This window comes from Triticum dicoccoides, chromosome 3B (assembly GCF_002162155.2).
Source record: "Triticum dicoccoides isolate Atlit2015 ecotype Zavitan chromosome 3B, WEW_v2.0, whole genome shotgun sequence".
Taxonomy (NCBI): domain Eukaryota; kingdom Viridiplantae; phylum Streptophyta; class Magnoliopsida; order Poales; family Poaceae; genus Triticum; species Triticum dicoccoides.
Window position 1 is genome coordinate 204,349,998 of NC_041385.1, and position 16,520 is coordinate 204,366,517.

The following is a 16,520-nucleotide window of genomic DNA, read 5'->3' on the forward strand; positions in this document are numbered from 1 at the left end:
ATCTCTACATTCCCTCTAATGATGCTAGAAACACCACTGGGAATGAAAGCTAGGAGGAACATATTCCCTCCACGGAGAGCCGCCAATGTGCATCTCTGAGCAGGACACAAACTCTATCAAAACTCAAAAATAATAAAAAATAACGTAGCCCTTCCGCCCATGGTCCCAGGACACAGAGGAGACGATCGTTTGAAGCGTTGAACCACGAGCATGCGCTCACACGGTCACACCCTCGCTTCTCACTAAGGGCATGTACAATGCATAGCCTCAAGGTGATGCCTCACATGCCATGTAGGATCGGATATGACGTAAAGTATGTTCGGATAGGGAAGCAGGATCCTCTTCAGGAGGCAAAAAGCTGAAAAGGTTAGAGTGAAAAGTAGAGATGCATGTGTATTAGAGTCTTTATTTTTTATTTCTTAATGAGGCCCACTAGTGATAACTTGCATTGGAGATGAAAAATGAATGTAGGTGCTTCAAATTACTTTTTGTCATGAGGCATATGTATCCATATGCCACCATTGTACATGCCCTAAGCAAGTTACGAAAAGGCAGCAGGCACACCCCTGTCAAGTAGGAAAAGAAGAGTAGGAGTAGGTCTGCCCGGTCATCGCGTCAAACTCGATCCCCGTCCACCGCGCACGCCGCCGAGGCACCCCGCGCCCGCACGGCGCGTGCATGGGCGACCCGGCGCCGCCCGCGTGGATGGCCGCCGCGGCCCGCAAGTGGCTCGAGGACGCCGGCGCCATCGCGGAGGATGGCGCCGGCGCCGGCGACGGCCGCAGGGCTTTTAACGCGCTGCCGCTGTTCGGCGTGCGCGTGTCCCTCGCCGAGCGCGGCCGCGCCGTCTGCTCGCTCCGCGTGCCCGCCCACCTCACGGTACGTGTGCGCCCGCTGACTATCTCGAGCCCTGGCGCTCTGCGAGGTTGGCTTCTTCCTGTGATTGGTTTCCGATTCCAATTTGTTCTTGGTTTGGGCGCGCGCGCGTGCAGGACGCAGACGGGAACTGGCACGCGGGGGCTATCGCGGCGGCGGTGGACGACGTTTGCGCGGCGGCGATCATGTCGGTGGAGGGCATCATCAAGGTCTCCGTCCACTACGACATCTCCTACTTCGCGCCGGCCAAGCACCATGTGCGTACCCTACCTACTATACTCTCTGCTCTGCTCTGTTCCTCCTCCAAATGCCAACATAAACTCGTTTATTGGGTGAAATGGAAATTATTAATCTCAGTGTTTGCTTCTTGCAATCGTTGTGTTGCTTGATCAGTTGCTGGGTAGCCACTCCCGCACGAAAAAAAATGATGTTCTGTAGCCGCGTATACTGAATTTCATGTTGTATTTCTCACATGTATATACAAAAATAAATAAATAAATAAATAGGATAATCTTGGTTGGTGAAGGACTAGAAAACACTTGGATTGTGTGGAGTCTTATGCGTACTTCCATATTTTGACGACCTCAAGGCTTTTTTTTTTTTGACTTGCAAGGCAAGAGCTGCACATATTTTTTTTATAAGATAGGAAAAAGCACAATTATAGTGCCTCGGTTTATATGAGAATCTGGGGCATATACCACATGAAATAAGAAAAAAGAGAAGAAAAAAACCGACTTGCAAGGCAAAAGCTGTGTCGAATTCATTAAAATAAGAAAAAGCACAAGAATGCAGAGTGGCTTGGTTTATATGAGAACCAAGGGCGAAAACCACGCAAAAGAAGAAAGAAGAGAAAAAACCGACTTGATTGCAAATGGAGCACCATCACCAAACACGACCACGAGTAAAAGATGCAGAGGTAAATTAATGCCTTCGCACTATTGAGGCGGTGATCAGGCGTGGTTTGGTCGGTAGACAGATTATAAAGGATAGTCCAATTAGGTGAGCTTGATCTTTCCTGGAAAGCTGCTTTCTGAGCTCAAAGAATTTGGTTGATTATTCCTTCTGAACGTGCGCTTTGTAGAGTAAATAAAGTTGGAGTATCAAAGCAAAACTCTTCAACCATTTCTTCTTCGAGTAGTTAAGGCAAGAGACGCCAAGGCTGCACATTAAGGGCAGCGGTTATGGCTCTGCCATTTTCGGCCTCAGCACAAGAGCACATTCTGATCTTGGCCCAGACAAAGCACTAATTTCCGGCCAGCATACACCATTTCAGACGCTTTCCGTTTTATTATTGCACAGTTTTAATTCGTCAAGTCACATTGTCTGAAGCTGTACGATTTCAACTGCATTTTGCATCCTCGCGTGCAAGTTTCATCAAGAACAAGGCTGATGTAAAATAGATTCTGCTGAAATGTTTTCAGGAGGAGGTGGAGATGGACGGAAGGGTGGTCGATCAGAAAGGGAGGATGACGGCGGTGACGACGGAAGTCCGGAAGAAGGAGTCCGGCGAGCTGGTGGCGATCGGCCGGCAGTGGATGACCACCTCCAGACCAAAGGGATATCACGGAAGCAAGCTATGATACAACAACGATGAGGACACTATCTGTCCAAATTCATTGATTAACTGACAATGTTAAATGAGTGGAGATCTTGTTCGAAAAAAAATGAGTGGAGATCACCTTCAGTCTAAAGGGATCTCAAGGAAGCTGCGTTGGGCATTTCGTCGGTTGACTTGAGTTTCAGGATATGCCTACATCGTGCATTGTTTTTTTCTTTTTTGCGGGGTTACATCGTGCATTGTTGCTAGTCACTATCATGGGTTAATTAAGTCGAGCGGATCTCTCATCACTTCATCAGCACTGCAAAGAGAGCCTTGGCTCAGTGGTTGAGCATGCGGTTGTGCAGCCTAACGACCCGAGTTCAATTTCTATAATTGACAGGTGATGCACAGGTATTTTCCCGCATTTATTGAGGATCAAGTTTGGTGTGTGATCGAACCACTCATCAAAAAATATCTTAATACTCATTTAAAAAATACTGAGGACGATGTTTACCTTGGTACTCATACTAAAATGGTCGTATGGTTCTCTAATTGGTGCAGAGGCCGAGGAAGTGAAATTCTGCCCCGATTTAAGAGTTTGGTAGACTCATCCCCGCACCTAACCCTATCCCGCTCCCGTGGCCTCCATCGGCCGCCTCCTCCCGTTCACTCCAGCGCCTCCTCCCCACGCTGCCGCAGCCGGGGGCATCGCAGGCAAAGCCTGTGTGCTGCAGCGACGGTGGCGGCGTTTCTCCTCAGCCCGCACTTCGGTCAGAATGGCGGCGGCCCGTGATGGCCGGATCTACGGCAGGGTGTGCGGGGCGGCGGTGGCGCTCGATCTGGCCCAGATGGGCTTTGACGGGCCACAACCTCGTGTATCGTTCCGTCAATGGCTTCCTGTCCCTCAGATCGACCCGCAACTCGAGGACGTCGGGGGCTGCGGCCCTGGGCGTGGCGGTGGTGGCCACCTCCTCCGCCGGAGATGGTTGTCCTGAGGCTGGGTGGTCGGATCTCCAGATCCGGCATCTAGTTCTTGCGGCGAGTTGGGGAAACAGAGTTGCCGGTGAAAACCGAGCCGATGGCGGGCAATGGCCGCGTTTTGCGTTGTTACCTTGATGAAGGCATTGTCGTGTAACTTCTGTCGACACACTCGTGCTACTTCAGAGGAAACCCTAAGATCTGGTCATCCAGATCGGACAATGGCGGTACTGCGGTATCGTTACTCTCTTGGGAGCATCGTTTGTGGAGCAGCGCTGGAAGACAGAGGCAGGAGGTGGAGCGGCTAAGTCTTGCACGGAGCTTCGGTGGAGATGTCAAGTCATGCCTGGCCGACAAGTGCTACGCTGTGTCATGCCTGGTCGGCAGGTGCTACGCACGACAGATCTTCTAGAGTCTTCGCATCTGGATGATTGCGTGCAGGGCGGTGGCCCCGTTGGGCGCCGTGGTGGCGTTGACGAATGTCTGGAATGGCAAGGATGATGCGGATCTCTATTCTGAAGATGGGTCAGCGGTCCGAGAATGATGGCGGCTTCTGCCTTCTAAAACGTGTGCACGTGGTGCGCGCTTTAGGTCTGCTGCACCGGTTGTTGGTCTTGATATGTTATGTGGATGGATCGGCGACGACTCCGGTTTTAGATATGAGGGGTGAGAGCACTCCATATTATCGAGTTTATAGGTGTGAGTGATGGCTTCGGATGGCTTGATGTATTTTTTATCAGACCTTTGTGAAATAATTAATAAAGATGACTGTATGCATCGATTGATGCAGAAGCAAGGGTTTAATCTTCTTTAAAATAAAACAGCACTGATAATTTTTTTTAAGTGCTCTTATCATAGATTAACATATGTGTCGCTTCTCGTGCTCCTACGGGTACAACAAGGCTATAGCTGCCTAACGGAGTACGTAGTTAGGAAGCGTCCAAGGTCCAACCAAATCAAGCACACGCAACACAAACACATGGACGACGCGGCGGCGGAGGCCGAAGCGCTGCGGCTCCGGCTGGCCGCAATCGCCAGGAAGTGGCTGGAGGACCCCCGCGCGGACTACGCCGGCAACGTCACCGACGCGGCCAGCCAAAAGCGCCACGCGCTCAACTCGCTGGTGCTGGGCGGCGCACGCATCTCCCTCTCCGAGCACGGCCGCGTCGTCTGCTCGTTCCACGTGCCGCCGCCGCTCACCGTAAGTACGCACAGCTCATGGCTAATTGCTCGCGCGTCCGGATTGGAGATCTCAATTCTCACCGCGGCGTGTCTTTGTCTGTTCCTGCTTTCCGCTCGCGTGCAGGACTCGGACGGGACGTGGCACGCGGGGGCACTGGCGGCGGCGGTGGACAACATGTGCTCGGCGGTGGTCTTCACGGTGGTGGGCGCGCCCACGGCCACCGTCCACTACGGCCTGTCCTACTTCTCGCCCGTCGCGTGCAACGTATGCCCATTTCCTACAATAATACAGTACGTACTACTACTGTACTACATGATGATTGATGTCAAGCAAATTGAAACATGGCGAATCGTGTGCAGGAGGAGGTTCAATTGGACGGGCGGGTGGTGGGCCGGAAGGGGAAGCTGACGGCCGCTGTCGTGCGGGTGCGGAAGATGGGATCCGGCGAGCTGGTGGCGATAGGGAGGCAGTGGATGACCCCTGCCTGGCCAACAAAGAGCAACAAAAGTAGGAGCAGCCTCTGACACAAGTTAAAATGTCGTCCGATCGGATGATTTCAGATTTGAGCATCTATCTCCGTTCAGTAGAACGAAACAAATGAAAATCCATTTATTAGTGCTTGGGCGAGGGATTCTTTCTTTGAAGTCTAGTTCAGAAAAGAAAATGCACCTTTCGGCAGCGACTAAGACGTAAGAGCAACTCCAACGCGCCGACTCAAACCAAAAACGTTTTTGTCCGTTTGGGTCCGTCGACTGCTCGATGTCCGTCCTGTTTATCAATTGGGTCGGCAGTGCACCCAACGCGCCGACCCATAATGCCGGCGTGGCTCGTTGTCCGTCCTTTTTCAACAGTAAATTAAGCATAATTTTACAAGCCGGATAAAAATAAAAGTCTCACATAGTATTGCAAGCCGAATTAAAAGGATACATCTATTGATTGACAACATGAGCCCACATATGATATGTTCAACCAAATCATTTTGCAGCTGCATGTGAGTTTTCCAATCACCCATGTCATGATGAAATTGGGTGGCGACGAAGGAGCCGGCCGGCGAGGAGACGCGTGCCTCTCTTGGACTAGGTGACTGCCCTGGAGGCATCCGACGAGCGTGCCGGGCCGAAGGAGCTGACCAGGGCGGCGAGGCGGCTTCCTGCTCGCGTCGGCGTTGGGGGCTGGGGGTGGGAAATTTCGGTGTCCCGGCGGCGAGACAGTGGAGGGGGCGACGTTGGGGGGAGGTGTGTCGGCACCGGCTGCCGGCAAGTTAAAATGTCGTCCGATCGATTGATTTCAGATTTGAGCATCTATCTCCGTTCAGTAGAACGAAACAAATGAAAATCCATTTATTAGTGCTTGGGCGAGGGATTCTTTTTTTGAAGTCTAGTTCAGAAAAGAAAATGCAACGTGCACTTTCAACTGAGTGAAAAAGCGTCAAATACACTTGTCACTACGCAATAGTTGCACCTTTCGGCAGCGACTAAGACGTAATACATCTATAACTCTTTATAAAACATTTTTAGAGTTTATGCCAATGTCGAAAACCGCCTTATACTAAGTTAGAGAGATAGTACGAAAAAAATCATTTCTCAAGACTTGGATATACCCTTTTATTATGTCAACTAGAAGAACACCCGTGCGTTGCAACGGGGCCACATTAACTTTAAAAGTTCAATATTAATATTCTCATATATATCAAGTGACATTGGCGACCTTTTTTATCATCAATTCCTCACACACACTCTCTGCCTCCCTCTTCCTCACTCTCTCCCCCTCTCTCCCTCTCTCTCTCTCTAACACACACATATCCATCTTATTGGCTACGGGACCATAATCCATCTATTTCACACACACAAGCTAGTACATAACAATATGGATTATGTGTATTATATTTGCCACCACAACTGAGGGAATTAATTTCATGTAAATCGGCCAGCCACAGCTCCAAGAATACTCGGAGGAGGTGGCCCGGGTCGGCGTCGGCGCCGTCCGTCACGGGCCACGGGCCCGCTTCCAAGCGCGTCTGCGCGTCGGCCACCCACGCCGTGTCCTTCAAGTGCCACTTCCACCGCACCAACTCACAGGGTCACGGCCATGGCCAGGGCCAGGGAAGCCGCCCTTCTTTGCCCCCTTCACCGGCCGCGGCCAACGCGGTGCCGCGGCACCCGGCCTCGCCGTCCTCGTCCTCCAGCACCGTCGCGACCCAGTGACGCAGCCCAAGCATCGGCCTCGAGAATCAAGAACGCTCGACAACGTAGAGGGAAGGAAAGATCATATACATGTCATAAGAAAGGGAGTTTATTTACTGCTCCCTCGATGTATTGTTTCCTTTGTTTGGAGATTGATTACCATCCGTGAGTTAAGGTAAGGTTTACGTGATTGAGCGATTTTTTGAAAATCAATTATTTGTTTTCTAATTAATGTAACTGAGTGATTTAAGGTAAGGTTAATTAATTTAGATTTGATCTTTAGAGATTGTTCGTGATTGATTCTACATTACTAAATAACTTGCGCCAGTATGAAAAGTTCTGATCTGTTTAGATTTCTTTCGTTGTGTGAGAGGGTGACGCGAAAATAAACCGATGAAGTGAGGGGAGGGAACGAAAAAAATCTACGAAAAAAAACCAGCGAAGGTGGGAGGAGGTACCAAAAAAAACCATGGAAGGTGGGAGGAGACTACCAACTGTTTCATTAGGAGTAGAAATTATTAGAGATTAGAGATTATTTGTTTCCTGAAAATCTATTATTTGTTTCCTAAAGCAAATTGCATTAATGAGAGAGATTTCGTAGATTTGGTTAAGGTAGGAAAGAATCTATTATTTGTTTGCTAAAGCAAATTGCATTAATGGGAGGGATCCGTTGATTTGGCTAAGGTAGGAAAGAATCTATTATTTGTTTGCTAAAGCAAATTGCATTAATAGAAAAGATCCGTTGATTTGGCTAAGGTAGGAAAGAATCCATTATTTGTTTCCTAAAGAAAATTGCATTAATGAGAGAGATTTGTTGATTTGGCTAAGGTAGGCGGTTTTTGCGGTTCGTGGCGGCTTAGTGTGAGGTGGGACGAGGTACCAAAAAAACATGGGAGGTGGGACGAAAAAAACCTGGGAGGTGGGAGTTGTCCCTGGTTAACCTACGAAATTTCGTAGATTTTTTTAGGACAAAAAAAAACCGTGGAAGGTGGGACTAAAAAAACCTGGAAGCGAGACTACCAACTGCTCCCTTAGGAATAGAGATTTTTCTTATGTGTAGGAAGAAAAATAGAGCAATGTTGGATACACCATTGATAGGTAATTGAATTGCAGGTAGAAAGTATACCAATAATTTTACATATACATTTTGACCGAAGAAAATTATGCTTCCAAAAGGGTGGGAATTTGTTTCCAACAACAATCACTTGTACTTCCAATGTGAACAAAATCTGAATCACGTGTGGCTACTACACATATGGTATCCTTCAACCCGGCCAAATGCAAGACCGCTGGAGCACAGCCGACGTAGCACGCATGAGAGCATCGCTACCACGCAGCCACATTGAAAAGGGACCTCATGAGTCTATAGCATGCAACCCCAATTACAGGCTTCAACGAGCAGAGCACGACCATACCACTTCAAGCAGCAATACAAAATGTCTGACGAGGAGTAGCAGAGGAAACGAAGGTCTGCACACCGGCGAAATTACAGTGCCACACCGGCCAGATTGGGGATGCAGCGCGACGAACGGATCACAAGGAGCGTTGTGGGGGCATGAAGCACACATGCACATGCTTAGCCATCAAGGCGACATGGTGTGTGCGTTCTTGCCGGAGGACTTGCTGGTCGAACGTAGATGCGGTGGTGCGATAAGAGCGAGGTTGAAGCGAGGAGGATCCAGATGGCAGGTGTGGCAGAGAGGGTGGCGAGGTAGTTGATTAGGGTTTGATGGTGGATGTGAGGATGATTCGGAGGGGTTATATAGTACAGCCAGGTGTTGTTGGATGCATGGCTCCAAAACGATTGGTGAGATGCTGGTCTGACGAAAGCCATGTATTAGACGTCTCACAGGAATAGTTTTCCTTTATATTTATAGCCTTACCATACCTGGATTGATTTATTGCCATATAATTACCATATTCGAAATTTTCTGAGTTATGACCTTACCATACCTGGATGGATTTATTACTATAATAATCATATTTGAGATTTCTGAGTTTATAGCCTTACCATACGTGGATTAATTGTGATTGATTACCATAAATACATTGGGTGTTGCCGGTTAGACGAGAAAAGAGGAAAACCGGTGAGAGGGTGGTGGTGGGAGGTGGGACGAAGAAAAACCAGACGAAAAAAAGCCAGACGAAAATAAATCGTGGAGACTATTCACCAACTCAGATTTCCTTCTCTTTCGCTGAACTCGGGAAATCCTTCCTGCATGTGACGCACGGCCTTAACTGCCCTGCAATCTTCACGATTATCTTCCCTACATACACGTGATTGTTTCCTTCTCATTTGTTAACAGATTGGCTAGCACCATTATATATCGGGAGCAAGAAAATCGCCCGAGATATCGCTCCGTTTTATTGAATTGATTGTGTCTGGTTACCTTAAGTTAATTGATTGCGTTTGGAAAGAATTGATTGTCATGCATGATTGCATTTGGAAAGAATTGATTGTCATGCATGAATTGGGGACGTAAGGGGGGAAACGGAACCTGACTGCGTGCGGTGAATGGGGTGGGGTAGGGGTGGGGATGGTGTGATGAAAAAAACCGATTGAAAAAAAACCATGGTAGGTGGGACGGAAAAAAACCATGGTAGATGGGACGAAAAAAAACCTAGAAGCGAGACTACCAACTGCTTCATTAGAAGTAGAGATATGGAAAAATATCCTTGTGCTACCACTCCTTAGATGCTACTGTGATTAATGGGCACCAAGGCCGTCAGATATGTGGTCCAACGAACAACATCACCAGATGTGAACCAAAACATCATTTCAGGAATGTTGGGGGCTGCAAAACTTGCACTAGCTAATGCCGACCATTCGATGCACGATCCAATGGTCCAGAATCCCGTGGAATCCCGTATCATGGAAGCATCTAAAGGTGCGATCGCAGCTGTTATACACTATGTCAACTATTGCTCGAGACCTCGATGTGGTCGTTTTTGACAGTGCTGTGTGAGGATCATGTTCTTTTAATGTTGATGGGAGTATTGTCAAATTCATTGGTTAGAAAGGGTATCAAAGGAAAAAAAGGCAAACCATAAATGTTAGTGCAAAAGGGAAAAAAAAGAGGAAAAAAGAGACTGCTCGGTTTATTGAAAAAACCCGAATGAAAACCTTAATAAAGGCGAGGCACACCTAGTTAGACTGGTCTAAAGCACTACAAAATATCAAGACGCTTGAAAGGCCAACACCATAGGACACGTAGCCAGGTACTCGAGTGTCATCTTCGCCGCGACCAAAGTGCACACCGAAACCATTGCTAATCTAATTTCCCATGAGCAAATTTGCCAATCTCGTCGACACCAAAGAGGAAAGACATGCCAAGAGGAGGTGGACATATGCTGCTCTGCTGCCATGAGAAGCGACCAATTGGCTTATATGACCCTCCTCAAATGTGAATGGTACTCGTTCTCCCTGCCATCGATGAACGCACCATCTTCGGTCCCACAGGGCCACTGCCAACTTCCACAAGCAACAATTTCCACCGAACGGATCCACCTCCAAGACGATGCCCCCAAGATGGAACGCGATGTCGAGCATAACTACTAGTGTTGCCATCATCCGATCAAGCAGACCATATGTAGGGTTTACCCTGGAGCATGACGGGAAGGGCGATAAGAACTGCTACATCGACACCTCCAATGAGGGAACGGTGCATTTAAGCACCACCGAAGACGACTCATGCCACAACTGAACTACGACTTTGGCCAGCAACCTTACCCGTCCAAACCTAGGAACGGACCATTCCACCATGGGCTTAATTTTTTTGGATTTGTGAACAATTTTTTAAATTCTAAGCAGTTTTTTTAACCGTGTACAACTTTTTTAAAATCCAAACATTTTTTAAAAACACAATTTTTAGAAAAAAATGAATATTTTTTGAAAAGTTGAACGTTTTATGGAAACTAGAATATTTTTTGAATTTGTGAACAATTATTGAAAAAGAGAATATATTTTGAACATTCAGAACAATTTTAGAAAATTCTTAAAAATATTATTTTTATGAATCTTTATTTTTTTAAACACAAACATTTATCAAAATCTCAAACAAGTTTTTAATGCATGAACATTTTTTTGAAGAAATGTGTACATTTTTTGAATTTTGAACAAATTTCGGAACAAGCACAAAAATTAAAGTTCAAAACTATTTTCAAAATGCGAACAACATTTCGAAATTTTGAACCTTTTTAAAAAATTATGAAAAATTAAAATTCTGAGAATTTATTGAAATTTGGAGTTTATGAAAAAATAAATCCGAAAACAATAAACTTGATAAAGAAAAATAAACAGGAAAGAAAGGGGGAAAGGAAAAAAAATAAAAACAGAAATAGAAACTGAAAGAGAAAGCAAAATGGGCGGGCCTAGGCGTGGGCTCCCTGTCCGAAGCTCCGACTATTTTAATGCGGTAAATAGGGTTTTTCTACGTATACCACATTTTTTTTAGGCAACCAACGTATACTACATCATTTTTTTTAGGCAACCCGCGCATACCACGTTTTTTGTGGGCTTGGATGTGGGCTGCCCACATCAACCTGCAGCCTGATTGGGGATGCTCAAGACTCAACGGGGCCTAATCGAAGATTCGTCATCTCTCCTCGTCTCCTCGCATCCGACTATCCGAGAGCCGCCATCCCCAGCCCCGTGCCCTCCTCTCTCCTCAAGTAGCGCAGCTTCGCCTAGCCTCCGCTCCCCCGGAGTCCCGACGGTGGTCGTTGACGGAACCGGTTATTGGGTGACGTTCCTTCCCCTTGGCATCTCTGAATCCGAACCACATCGTCAGGTGAGTATCGCGGACGGACTTGTTTGGAGGATTACAGTCCAGGTAAACCCAAAAATTCGATTTTTATTGCTCATTACTAGTTCGATTCGGGCTGGCTTAACACCTTTTGATCCATAAATTCAGCAGCCACTGCGCCCCTTGTTCGTGATCCGTGGGACGCACCGCCATACTGAAGGGACAGGGTTCTCGGCCAGTCGCTGCCAAGTTAACGAGCCCTCCTTCTTGGAAGCTCGGCCAGGATAAGATGTTCTGCAAGGAGTCAGAGTTGCATCGGGGCGCCAAGCTTGTCTACATGGGTGACAGCAAGTTCTGCCTCATTGAGTCCCTGTTCCACAAGGATGACCAGCATTTGCGCCGTGATCCTACTGAGATGGATCTCTGTGACGGCTGCCCGCCTAGGCGCCGCCGCGTGCTCCACGTGACCACGTTTGGCCTCAAGTACAATACAGCAGGAAATCTGCAGGTCATGCTGCGACAAGCTCACGCGTGCATGATGTTTAAGCGGCCTCATGATTTCACGGAGCCATCACTGGAGCCTTTGGCATTTTGGATCTAAGTTTGAACAAAATGGATGTGAGCCAGATATTAAGGATGAGGCGAAGAGCATGTGGTGGTGTATTAAACTTTTTGCCTCGTGCTGCCAATTGATTTCATATGGCTTTTTACTCCGCATATAAGAATTGTCTGAAGTCAAAATTCATAAATTTTGACCACGTTTATATGAAAAAATATCAGCATCTGCCATGCTAAAGTTACACAATATGAAAATTTAAGTCACGACGCATCTATTGATAATGATTTCACATTATAAATGTTGTTATTTTTTTCTATAAAATTGGTCAAACTTTACGAGGCTTGACTTCAGACAAATCTCATATGCGAACTAAAAAGGACCGGAGAGAGTATTTGACAGGATCTTACTATATATGTCGCTCAAATTCAGAGAAATAGAGGAAAAGCATACGATTTGAGGGTCGAATTTGAGGTGGATTTCATTTCAGATCCGAGGAACTCGAGCTAGGGTTCGCCAGTCGGAACACGACAGCTTAGAGGGGCAAACCCCAATTACATCCAGATGCCTCCTGTCCATCAGCGGGGCGGCTTAAAAAGGTAACAAAAAGTGAAAAAGGAGTGAAAACGATGTTCAACAAGCTACAGTATTCGCGGTAAATCTGACTCCTTTGTTTCTTATCCTGATCTTGTCGCTGTCCTGACAATTCCCCCTGTTGAGAACAGACTTGCCCTCAAGGCTGGAAATCGGGAAAGACCTTTTGAATGAAGGTTGCGTCCTCCCAAGTAACGTTCTCCTCCAGTAGATTGCTCCACTTGATGCGCCATTGCACGACCGGTATGCTAATATCACCCTAAATCCATGGATTCGATTTCCTTTCCAGGAGAGCTTCTGGTTTAATCAAGATGTGACCCTATGCATCCAAAAGTGGAAGCTTGGGATTGGGGCTTGCATCAGGTCCAATGTACTTCTTAAGCTGGCTTATGTGGAAGGTAGGGTGGGGCTGAGAGTCAGGTGGAAGAAGTAACTTGTATGCTACTTGGCCAATTCTCTGCAAAACCTTGAAAGGTCCATAGTACTTGGACTGCAGCTTGAGGAATTTGTGAATGCTCAGATTGGTGTTCCTATATGGTTGTAACTTGACATATACCATCTCCCCCACTTTCAGTTGTCTATCTGTTCTCTTTTTATCAGCATAAAATTTCATTCTCTCTTGAGCTTTGAACAAATTGTCCTTGGTATTTGTAGTAATCGAGTCTTTGTACAATTCAGTATGTGCATCCTCTCTTTCAGCTGGAGGGAGCATGAGTTCTGCTATGAGAGGAGGTCTAGCATAAAGAGCTTGAAATGTTGTCATCTTCAGTGAGGTATGAAAGCTGGTGTTATATCACCACTCAGCCATGGAGAGCCACTTGTACCACTTAGTTGGCTGAGCAAAAGCCATGCATCTCACGTAATTTTCCAGACATTAATTTACTCTTTCAGTTAGATCATCAGATTGTGGATGGTAAGATGTGCTAAGGTGTAGTTTTGAGAGCGCGGGTTTACTCCCAGAGGGGGGTGAATGGGAGTTTTTAGAAATTCTTAAAACTTTGAAGAATTTGACGAAGATCGGAGTTAAGAACTAGAAACGCAAGGAAACTAAGTCATCACAGAATCAGAGTACATGCAATTGAAGGAAATATGCCCTAGAGGCAATAATAAAGTTGTCATTTTATATTTCCTTATTTCATGATAAATATTTATTATTCATGCTAGAATTGTATTAACCGGAAACTTGATACACGTGTGAATACATATATGAAATATTGTGTCCCTAGTAAGCCTCTACTGGACTAGCTCGTTAATCAAAGATGGTTAAGTTTCCTAACCATAGACATGTGTTGTCATTTGATGACGGGATCACATCATTAGTAGAATGATGTGATGGACAAGACCCATTCGTTAGCTTAGCATTATGATCGTTCAGTTTTGTTGCTATTGCTTTCTTCATGTCAAATACATATTCCTTCGACTATGAGATTATGCAACTCCCGGATACCGGAGGAATGCCTTGTTTGCTATCAAACATCACAACGTAACTGGGTGATTATACAGATGCTCTATAGGTATCTCCGAAGGTGTTTCTTGGGTTGGCATAGATCGAGATTAGGATTTGTCACTCTGAGTATCGGAGAGGTATCTCTAGGCCCTCTCGGTAATGCACATCATAAGAAGCCTTGCGAGAAAAGTGACTAATGAGTTAGTTGCGGGATGATGTATTATGGAATGAGTAAAGAGACTTGCTAGTAAAGAGATTGAACTAGGTATGAAGATACCGACGATCGAATCTCGGGCAAGTAACATACCGATGACAAAGGGAATAACATATGTTGTCATTACGGTTCGACCGATAAAGATCTTTGTATAATATGTAGGAGCCAATATGAGCATCCAAGTTTCTCTATTGGTTATTGACCGAAGAGGTGTCTCGCATGTCTACATAGTTCTGGAACCCGTAGGGTCCGCACGCTAAACTTTCGATGATGATTTTGTATTATATGAGTTATGTGATTTGGTGACCGAATGTTGTTTGGAGTCCCATATGAGATCACGGACATGACGAGGAGTCTCGAAATGGTCGAGAGGTAAAGATTGATATATAGGATGATAGTATTCGGACACCAAAAATGTTCCGGGTAGTATCGAGTATTTATCGGACTACCGAGGGCGTTACCGGAATCCCCCCGGGGAATAATGGGCCTTATGGGCCATAAGAAGGGACCACACCAGCCCACAAGGGGTGGTGCCCCCCTTAAGGCAGGAGGCCGAATAGGAGAAGGAAGAGGGGGGGGGGGGTCGGCCCCCCTTTCCTTCCTCCCTTCCCTCTTCCCTTTCCCCCTTCCGGTAATAAGGAAGGGGGGGGGGCGAATTGGACTAGGGCCCCAAGTAGGATTCCTCCTATTTGGGGCGCCCCAAGGCTGCTCCCCTCCCCCTGCCACCTATATATACATGGGGAGGGGGCGCCTAGAACAACAACATCAACTATTATTAGCTGTGTGTGGTGCCCCCTCCATAATTTACGCCTCCGGTCATATTCTCATAGTGCTTAGTTGAAGCCCTGCGCGCATCACTTCACCATCACCGTCACCATGCTGTCATGCTGACGGAACTCTTCTACTTCCTTGACACTCTGTTGGATCAAGAGTTCAAGGGACGTCATCGAGCTGAACGTGTGCAGAACTCGGAGGTGTCGTACATTCGGTGCTTGATCTGTTGGAATGAGAAGAAGTTCGACTACATCAACCGCGTTGTCAAACGCTTCCGCTTTCGGTCTACGAGGGTACGTAGACACACTCTCCCCCTCTTGTTGTTATGCATCTCCTAGATAGATCTTGCGTGAGCGTAGATTTTTTTTTGAAATTGCATGCTACGTTCCCCATCAGTGGTATCCGAGCCAGGTCTATGCATAGATGGTATGCACGAGTAGAACACAAAGAGATGTGGGTAGTGATAGTCATACTACTTACCACCAACGTCTTATTTGATTCACAGGTATTGTTGGATGAAGCGGCCCGGACCAACCTTACATGACCACGTTCATGAGACCAGTTTGTAACGCCCCGGATTCGATGCGCCAGTTGTCCGCCAGTTATTCGCCGTCGTTGCCATGTCATTTGCTTGTGTGTTGGATTTTGCCATGTCATCATCTGCATTTCATATCATGTCATCATGTGCATCTCATTTCGCATTCGTGTTCGTCTCATGCATCCGAGCATTTTCCCCGTTGTCCGTTTTGCAATCCGGCACTCCTATGTTCCCCGGCGTCCCCTTTTGTCTCTTTTCGTGTGCGGGTATTAAACTTTCTCGGAATGGACTGAGGTTTGCCAAGCGGCCTTGGTATAGCACCGGTAGACCGCCTGTCAAGTTTCGTGCCATTTGGAGGTTGTTTGATACTCCAACGGTTAACCGGGTAACCGCGAAGCCCTCTTTTGTGTGCAGCCCAACACCCCCTCCAAAGTGGCCCAAAACCCATCTAACTCCCCTCCATGCTCTCGGTTGTTCGATCACGATCGCGTGGTCGAAAACCGCTCCTCATTTGGACTCTCCTAGCTCCTTCTACCTATAAATAGGTGCCTTTCCCTCCAAATTTGCGGATGAATCCCCCATAACCCTAAAATTCCCCTCCGCGCCGCGCCGGACATGTCCGTCCGCGCCGGACGAAGCCCGCGCCGCCGCTCGCAGCCACTCCCCGCGCGACACGTGTCGCCCCGCGCCCACTTCGCCGTCGCAGCCCGCCGGGGCCCGACCGCGGCCCGCCCCGGGCCGATCTGGCCCGAGCGCCCGCGCCGCGCCGCCGCGCGCCCCTGGCGCCGCCCCAACCCTGCCGCCGGCGCGTCTTCTCCTCACCGCCGGCCAGCTCCGCCGCCTCCTGACCTTGCCGGTGCAACCTCCGCCGTCGCCCGCTCGTCGCCGGGGA

At 47.5% G+C, this 16,520-nt stretch overlaps 1 protein-coding gene across 1 annotated transcript; it reads left to right on the forward strand.

The window, feature by feature from the left end:
* Positions 1-611: 611 nt before the first annotated feature.
* Positions 612-5,221, forward strand: LOC119279473. The gene is made up of 7 exons (XM_037560699.1): positions 612-879; positions 993-1,133; positions 2,298-2,455; positions 3,836-3,919; positions 4,253-4,595; positions 4,701-4,841; positions 4,937-5,221. The coding sequence occupies exons 1-7, from the start codon at positions 679-681 to the stop codon at positions 5,099-5,101; spliced, it is 1,233 nt and encodes a 410-aa protein (XP_037416596.1). The 5' UTR covers positions 612-678; the 3' UTR covers positions 5,102-5,221.
* Positions 5,222-16,520: the final 11,299 nt, after the last annotated feature.